The sequence below is a fragment of the Branchiostoma floridae genome, chromosome 7, assembly GCF_000003815.2.
Source record: "Branchiostoma floridae strain S238N-H82 chromosome 7, Bfl_VNyyK, whole genome shotgun sequence".
NCBI classification, from domain to species: domain Eukaryota; kingdom Metazoa; phylum Chordata; class Leptocardii; order Amphioxiformes; family Branchiostomatidae; genus Branchiostoma; species Branchiostoma floridae.
Window position 1 is genome coordinate 17,181,808 of NC_049985.1, and position 7,906 is coordinate 17,189,713.

General features: G+C 42.5%; 1 protein-coding gene and 2 long non-coding RNA genes across 4 annotated transcripts in view; all 3 read left to right on the forward strand.

The window, feature by feature from the left end:
• The window catches only part of LOC118419480, a gene marked incomplete at its 5' end in the record, with an annotated part of 12,367 nt that extends 7,733 nt beyond the window's left edge, over positions 1–4,634 (forward strand). For both annotated transcript variants that reach the window (XM_035825873.1, XM_035825872.1), the window contains 1 exon segment: positions 3,743–4,634. In XM_035825873.1, coding sequence (XP_035681766.1) covers positions 3,743–3,969 — 227 coding nt within the window.
• Positions 148–1,885, forward strand: LOC118419481. Its single transcript, XR_004831624.1, has 2 exons — positions 148–536; positions 1,640–1,885. It is a non-coding gene; the product is annotated as an uncharacterized LOC118419481 (long non-coding RNA).
• Positions 4,635–6,709: 2,075 nt separating the features above from the next.
• LOC118419482 lies at positions 6,710–7,905 on the forward strand. Its single transcript, XR_004831625.1, has 3 exons — positions 6,710–7,120; positions 7,380–7,649; positions 7,777–7,905. It is a non-coding gene; the product is annotated as an uncharacterized LOC118419482 (long non-coding RNA).
• Position 7,906: the final 1 nt, after the last annotated feature.

Genomic DNA, 7,906 nt, shown 5'->3' on the forward strand with positions numbered 1-7,906 from the left:
GTTTTATGATACAAAACAGCAACAGCACTTGATGGGTGAATAATTGTGCGTTGATAAGAATTAATTTGTAGTCACATACATACTGTTAAACTTGAAACCAGTAGGATTTTATAGATTATACTAGTACTGTACATATCTAAATATATTTATTCATTTATTCGTTCAAATCATGGCTGGCATCACACAGCCAAGGCTGTCGATCTAGTTGTGACTATTAATAATTATTATCAAGGGCTAACCTTTAACAATTTGAACACTGTTCAGTAACTGACAGTTGTTTGGTCACTAATTTGATGACTATTATATTTAAGGTATGGATTTAAGTCACGGTGTGTATGTATTAAATTCAGGGATGGCTGGATCTGATTGTGTCATTATTTCCCTTTTTATATGCCTCCAGTACAGCTGCAGTAGATACCTCCTTCAGACATGCAGCACAAGTTGTGAGGGTGGATAGCCAGAAGTAAAGCAAGCATCAGCCAGAAGACTTCAAAGTTTAGCTGCTGAGTACTTCAATGCTGCTACACACTCCATAGGTAAGCCTCAAAACTACAGTCCTGCATGACCAATATCATCATTGGCACACTTCAGTGTTTACCGAGGCAGGCCGTTATCATGATTCTGCTTTGTCTGGTTTTAGTTAGTTGTTGTGATGGGACGAAGCGCAACTACCCCAGTTATGTCAAAATCGTGTGACATGTTCCTTGATTGCTGTGTATATATTTTTTATTTGTGTCATACCTCAGATAACATTTGATAGGGGTGTTCCAGACCGGATGATGATTTTCCGTATCACACAGGCTTTTTATTTGTATTAGACAGGTTTCCATCAATTGAATAGAACATACTCAACTCAAGCGAATGGAGTTCTTTTGTTTGAATTTTTCTCGAATTAATGTTATTTAAAGAATAGAGTTGTTGGCACCGTGCAGGTTGAAACAATGTAGCGAGTTTTATCCTTTTTATGAGTAGTTTAGCAATTAAATTGAGAGTTTTCCGACCTGGATATGATATACATGTATAGAATACAACACGGAGTATTCTGTATCACCTAAGGTACCAGGATCACCCGAAGGCCGGAGGGTGATCCGACCCGTAGGAGGGGTGGGACCGAGGATGATGTGAAATACACCATGTTTTATTTTATTTGTAACATACCTACCTGAGAAAACACAAGTTTCGATGCAAAACGCGCCAGAAGTTTAAAAAAATTTGGTGTCCTCGAACAAAAACAGTTACAGCAGCAATTTTAACGTCTGAATCAGGTATTCGAATTTTAGACCACGCCGCCCTCGGTGTGGGTAGAGTACGTTTGAAGTGTTCGATGGAAGCCTGTGTGATACAGCTTTTCATTGCCCAGTCCAGAACACCCGTATCGACCAATATCGTGGCCCAGGTATGACGACATGAAATTTACATGAAAAATACAACACAATGCAATGTATTCGCCATTACTCTCAGTCCCAACCCTCCCACGGGTCGGATCGCTTGACCCAGTCAGGCTGGTACACCATGTTGTTGTATTCTATATTTATCAATTTTCAGTACACATGGGGACTACCCTTCAGTTGCAAATTTAAATAGGCTAGATTTCCACACATAGATTTATATTCTGTGATACTTTTGTTTTATCATGTAGGACCTGACTCACCACACAAAGGACTCCAAACTCATGCCAAGAAGTTCAGCATTCAGACACAGAAGAAGGCAGCCTGTGCTTGTTTGGACCCTACACGGAGTGCTTCGCAGCAGTGGACTTGAATATAGATGACAAGAGGATGTCTGTACGCAGTTCCACAGAATGTACTAGTAACTCAGGTGTTCACAGTTTGGCTGGACTTTAAAAGTTTACTCATCTGTATTTCAATATCTTTATTGACAACAACTTTGTTCTTTTATGTGATTGCTGTTAACCTAAGGGCCACTAAAATCTTCATAGCTTTGAAGACTATGAAGCAAATTGTGTATCACTGTTGTGTGATTGTATGAACCGTGTGATTATAATACATTTTACATAATTGTCAGAATTGCATTGTACCTACACAGGTCCCATACAATATGCTTGTACCTGCATATACAGGTGGTATTTTGAGCCCTGACATGCATCTGACCCTCACCCTTCTCCAAAGGAAATGGATTTCTTAGCCAGATCACTGGGTTGTTTTTAATCTGTTATGAACTTATTAATTCCCCAATCTATGAAGTTTCGAAAATGATGAATTGTTGCTTGAATAAACATGTAGCATCACATGATGCTAATACTAGTAATAGGATCATGTTGGCAAAGTGTAAAACAATACAGGCCCCATTAAATGTTACATAAGTCTTTCATAGGTCATTAATGCACTGCATTTCAGTGTCATGTTACTGTTTCTTTCATTCATCTTGATCATAGTTGCACATTTTGCTTTTTACATTTGTTAACAGTGACAGCATAGTTTGGATGTTGCACACAATATATGATACAACTGTTACAGTACACAGTAAGTACATTGCAAATTCTTAACTGAGTGCTTACTGTATTGTAGTCTCCAACTTCCAAGCAGACATGTCAACTTGTCCAAGTAGGGACAAATAAGTTTCCATGGGATTTCTGTCCTTTGTAGTCTATTCAGTTATCTGCCTGCCAGTTGGTTCACTCCTATTACCCAAGTCCCCTATTAGTATTTGACCAAGCCAGAGTCTGGTAGAGACTGGGCTAATTGCAGATGAAATGTGATGGGCAAATAGTGTATGGCAAAAATATTGTATATAATTTCTAAAGCCTGTTTGTCAGTGCACAATGACGGAGACTGATGATAGGTTTAGATAGTGTGTGATGATAAAATACTTTCTTAAATATCATCCATGATAAAAGCTGCTTGTAACTGATCAGCTTGTACACAGGACAGTTGACCAATGTTCAATCATGCTATTAACATTAGCTATATAGCTTATAAGAAAAGGCCACAATTGTATATCTGTTATTTATCTGTTTACCCTTTAGAATTCCTAACTGTCCTTGTTGATATGTTTATCCAATAAATAATGCTGAGTTTGGCCACAAATCGTGTTATGATTCAAAATCATGGGTAATTCTGGGGAGTAATCGGTTAACTACCGGCTAAATGTGGGTAAAGGGGGGCATATGATATTATTCTGGTAAAGGTTGTATAAATCCAAGGTAAATACAGCTAAATGTGGGTAAAGGGGGATAAATATAGCATTGAATATTCTGGTAAAGGTATGTATAAATCCAAGGTAAATATGGGTAAATACAGCTATATGAGAAATACTCCGCATGGTAAATGTCGGTAAATGCGCAAAATATATGAGAAATACCTCGTACGGTAAATCTCGGTAAACGCATATTTACACGAACCTGGTAAATGTGGGTAAATCAGGCAAACATTACCCGCTATACCATGCGGGTAAATGCCTGGTATATTTGCACCTTTACCGACGGGTAAATGTCGATAAATCCCTGGTAAATCTAAACTTTACCCGGCTATACATCGCATTTACCAATGGGGTAAATTCGACTTTTCATGCAGTGTAACACACCAGCTACGTATGTAGCACCAGCAACTACCAGTACAAGTTATGATGCTGGTTTGTCCAAGCTGATAGTTCGATTTTGACATACAGCACGTTTGGGTCATTGTTGCGATAACTGGATATTAGATGTGTGGCCGTGTAGATGTAAGTAAGTTAGATGTTTGCAAGTGAAGTGTGCTAACGGATTTCTGTCTGGTTGTTCCAGTGCCTTCCCCGCACCAGTTTGGAGCCCAGCCGCAGGTGTTCCTGGCGCCCCCTGGCGGCCGGCACGCGCCCCTGCAGGTGTACTACAGCGCGGGACAGGCACCGCCGCAGTGCGGCCACACGGGCGGGGTGGCGGCCGCTGCAGCCCCGCAGATGTACGCCCAGCATCCCGGTGCGCAATCCACGGAAGCGCCGCCCATGGACACGAAGACTCCGCTCACAGCATAGATCCGTCTATTGTGTTACACGGATAGACGACAGTAGGCAGACAGACGAACGGGCAGACAACAGACAGACAGACAGACAGACAGACAGATAAGAATTATATTGGGAACTGTCTAGCAATTCTGGACTTAACACGATAATATTTTTGGACATTTTGTACATGTTTTTGAACCGCTTCGTTTTTGATTGTGTGCAAAATTTAGAGTGTGTTTGTTGTGAAATCCAAGATTTTATTAATTATCACAATCTGTTATTTCAGCCGAACGATTACAGCTAGTTTGATAGTTCAGCCGACAGCGCAAATAATTTGAGATTTCCACTGAAATTGACTTGAAATTATTTCCTAAAGTTAAAAGAAACGCATGAACGATGAAGTTATTAAATGAAATGAAACAGTCCACTGTTGTAAGGCTGTAGGGAGAGCTTTGTACTGAAGTTTTCTCTGATGTCAATCATTTCTATACAAGCCATTCTATACAAGACAATTTTAAAGACTTCGATCATGTCCCCTCTGAATCTTCTTACTGCTAGTGTTGTTAATTTAATTCTCCTGAGCCATTTTCCTGAGAAGCCATGGATTTAGGAGAGGAATCCTGAGGAGTTCATTTCTAATGTTTTTATTTTTATTTTTCATGAGCAACAAAATAAAGTACCCGGCATTCACAGCCGACTGGTGTCCGTGTGATCTTATTCAACTTGCCTTCGAACGTGAGCTCAGTGCAAATAATTCAAAAATGAAGATTTTATTTTCAATTGTGTCGGTTCTAACCTTATCGTGCTGGAGGCAGATTCTAGAGTAACCAGGAACTAAAACGAGCCGGAGTGTATGGAAAATATATGTTGGCTGTCCCTCATATTAGACAGCTATAAAGGCAGTAGAATTTATGCTGCTATCATGTCATATAGACAGAACTTTATTGCACGACATTTGTACACGGTACTGTATTACTACAACGTATGGCAACAACTACTACACATATGTCATACATACACCCAACGCTGTGACATATGTACTTCTCAGCGAAACCGCAAGGAGGGGCGTAAGCATTACGTCAGGTAACCAAACAACCCGGAAGTTCTTCCATACTTCTGACCAGCATTCGTCGGGTGTATTCTGCGTAGGAGAAAGGCAGACAAGCAACACTACACGCAAAGACGCGTCTTTAGAAGGTAATGGTATGGTAGACGGCGTTTGATACCGAGGTTTTCATCTGCGCCTACACAATGATACGGTAAACTGGCGCAAATGGGGTCCCGGGTCTGTATTATACATTTATGAGGGTCAGTATGGGGGGTCCTGACAACGATTTACGCTGAATTCAGGAGAACCCCCTACGTATTACGCTAAATCAAGGAAGCCAATTACGCTAAATTTCGTCACCTCGCTACGATTTACGTAGATAAGATGTTTTTCCCTACGAATTACGGGAAATAAAATAGGCTGCCTACGCCTTACGTAAAAGAGCATGCTGACCCTCATTTATATGAGGATCTGCATGGGGGGGGGGGGGGTCTTGGTAACGCTTAACGGTGAATTCAGGAGGCCCGGTAACGCTTAACGGTAAATTCATGACGCCCGGTAACGTTTAACGGTAAATTCAGAAGGGGTTACAACGCATAACACTTAAGTAACATTGACGTGCATTCCTATTCAGTATTACAGCGCTAGAGTAGTTATATCAATGGGTGAAAATATCCGACTAATGACAAGCAAAAGGTGCCCAGAACCCGGAGGAATGGCAGGGAAAATGTCCATGACATCTGTAAATTGACGGAGGCGGAGTACCCGGCCCGCCACAAAGACGGCGGCAGCAAATTTCTTCTGGGGGGATTGAACTATTGTTTCAGCACATGGAGCGCCGAAGGCGCGACGCTTCCCGGGGGGGTCCGGGGGTGCTCCCCGGGAAAATTTTAAAATCAAGACCCTCTTTAAATGCTATTTCCTGCATTTTTCGGCAAATTTTGCCGACCGACTAAGGTTGATTTTGACATTTTCATCAAATTACACATGGTTATAGCTTTGGCCTCCAACTCCAGAGCCCCCGACATATTTCACCATTTCGATTCGAGCTCAGAAGGCACGAGATGTTGCAATATAAGTCCGGGGAAATTTTAAAATCTGGCCCGTCTGAAATGCCATTTACTGCCTTTTGAAGGACAGATTTTGCTGTAAGACGAAGCTAAATTAAATAACATTTTATTAGAGAGAAAAGGTTTTTTGTGCGAAAACCCACGCCCCTAACATATTTCGCCATGTCGTCGTGAGCGCCAAGGGCTCAAGCCGTCGCAAGGGAGGTCCGGAGAAACCTCATTTTTTGCATTCTAGGAGTGCTTTATACCCGAAACTAAGCTAAGTTTGACACTGAAATCTGTATGAGTGATAAAGTTTTTAAGTGCAACGCTTCCGCAACATATTTTACCCTGTCCAGAGCCGAAGACAGGGAGGCTCGGAGAAATTTTGAAATATGGACCCTTTGAAACGCCATTTCCTGCATTCTCAGGGGTTCTATCTGGCATTAGACTTCATGTGTGTAACGGGTTACGAAGAATTTCTTGGTAACGCTTAACGGTGAATTCAGGACAACAAATTACGATTAACGTTGAATTGAAACGACCAATAACGCTTCACGAAGAATATACCGATAACGATTAACGTTGAATTAGAGCGGGTCGGTAACGATTAACGGTGAATTAAAATGGCTCGTAACGCTTAACGGAAAAAGGCATGCAGACCCTCTTATATACTTGGTGCGAGAGGGACATCAACACGAATCATACATATCATGACATCAGTTCCATCATAATGGAAACCTGCTGATATGATGGGGTGTTAAATCTAATAAGAAACATATAACGTTATGTTAGATAAAGGTAAATATTATCAGGTGTATAGTAATGTAACATTTGACATCACAATTTTACAGAAGGTTCCCGAAGAAAGACACAGACACGACCACTATAGTTAGAGCCTAAGGCCCATATGTTTAAAATCACGATCGTAGAAGCTTTAAGGATGCGATGTAGACGATCCCTGACTGGCTTGTTCTACCTGCTGACATGTACAGCAGGTGAGGTCTGACCGTCGTGAGGCATGACGTAACGTCTGACTAGCCCGTTCCCCATCCTGACATGTACTACAGGTGAAGTCATACAGGTCGTGAGACATTGCGTAACCTCTGACTAGCCCGTTCCCTTTGCTGACATGCACTACAGGTGAAGTATGACAGGGCGTTAGGTATTATTACGTAACCTCTGACTGGCCTGTTCCTGTGCTACAGGTGAAGTTATACAGGTCGTGAGGCATGACGTAACCTCTGACTGGCCTGTTCCCCTTGCTGACATGTACTACAGGCGAAGTCATACAGGCCGTGAGACATTGCGTAACCTCTGACTGGCCTGTTCCTGTGCTACAGGTGAAGTCATACAGGTCGTGAGACATTGCGTAACCTCTGACTGGCCTGTTCCTGTGCTACAGGTGAAGTCATACAGGTCGTGAGACATTGCGTAACCTCTGACTGGCCTGTTCCTGTGCTACAGGTGAAGTCATACAGGTCGTGAGACATTGCGTAACCTCTGACTGGCCTGTTCCCCTTGCTGACATGTACTACAGGTGAAGTCATACAGACCGTGAGACATGACGTAACCTCTGACTAGCCCGTTCCCCTTGCTGACATGCACTACAGGTGAAGTATGACAGGGCGTTAGGTATTATTACGTAACCTCTGACTGGCCTGTTCCCCTGCTACAGGTGAAGTCTGACAGGTCGTGAGGCATGGCGTAACCTCTGACTGGCCTGTTCCCATGCTACAGGTGAAGTCATACAGGTCGTGAGGCATGGCGTACAACGGCAGGTACATCCGGGGCCTGGGCTGGGCCCTTGTTGTGCTGGGTTCCCTCAGCATGATCCTGGGCAGCGCGGCGGACGCCATCTCTCCACCAG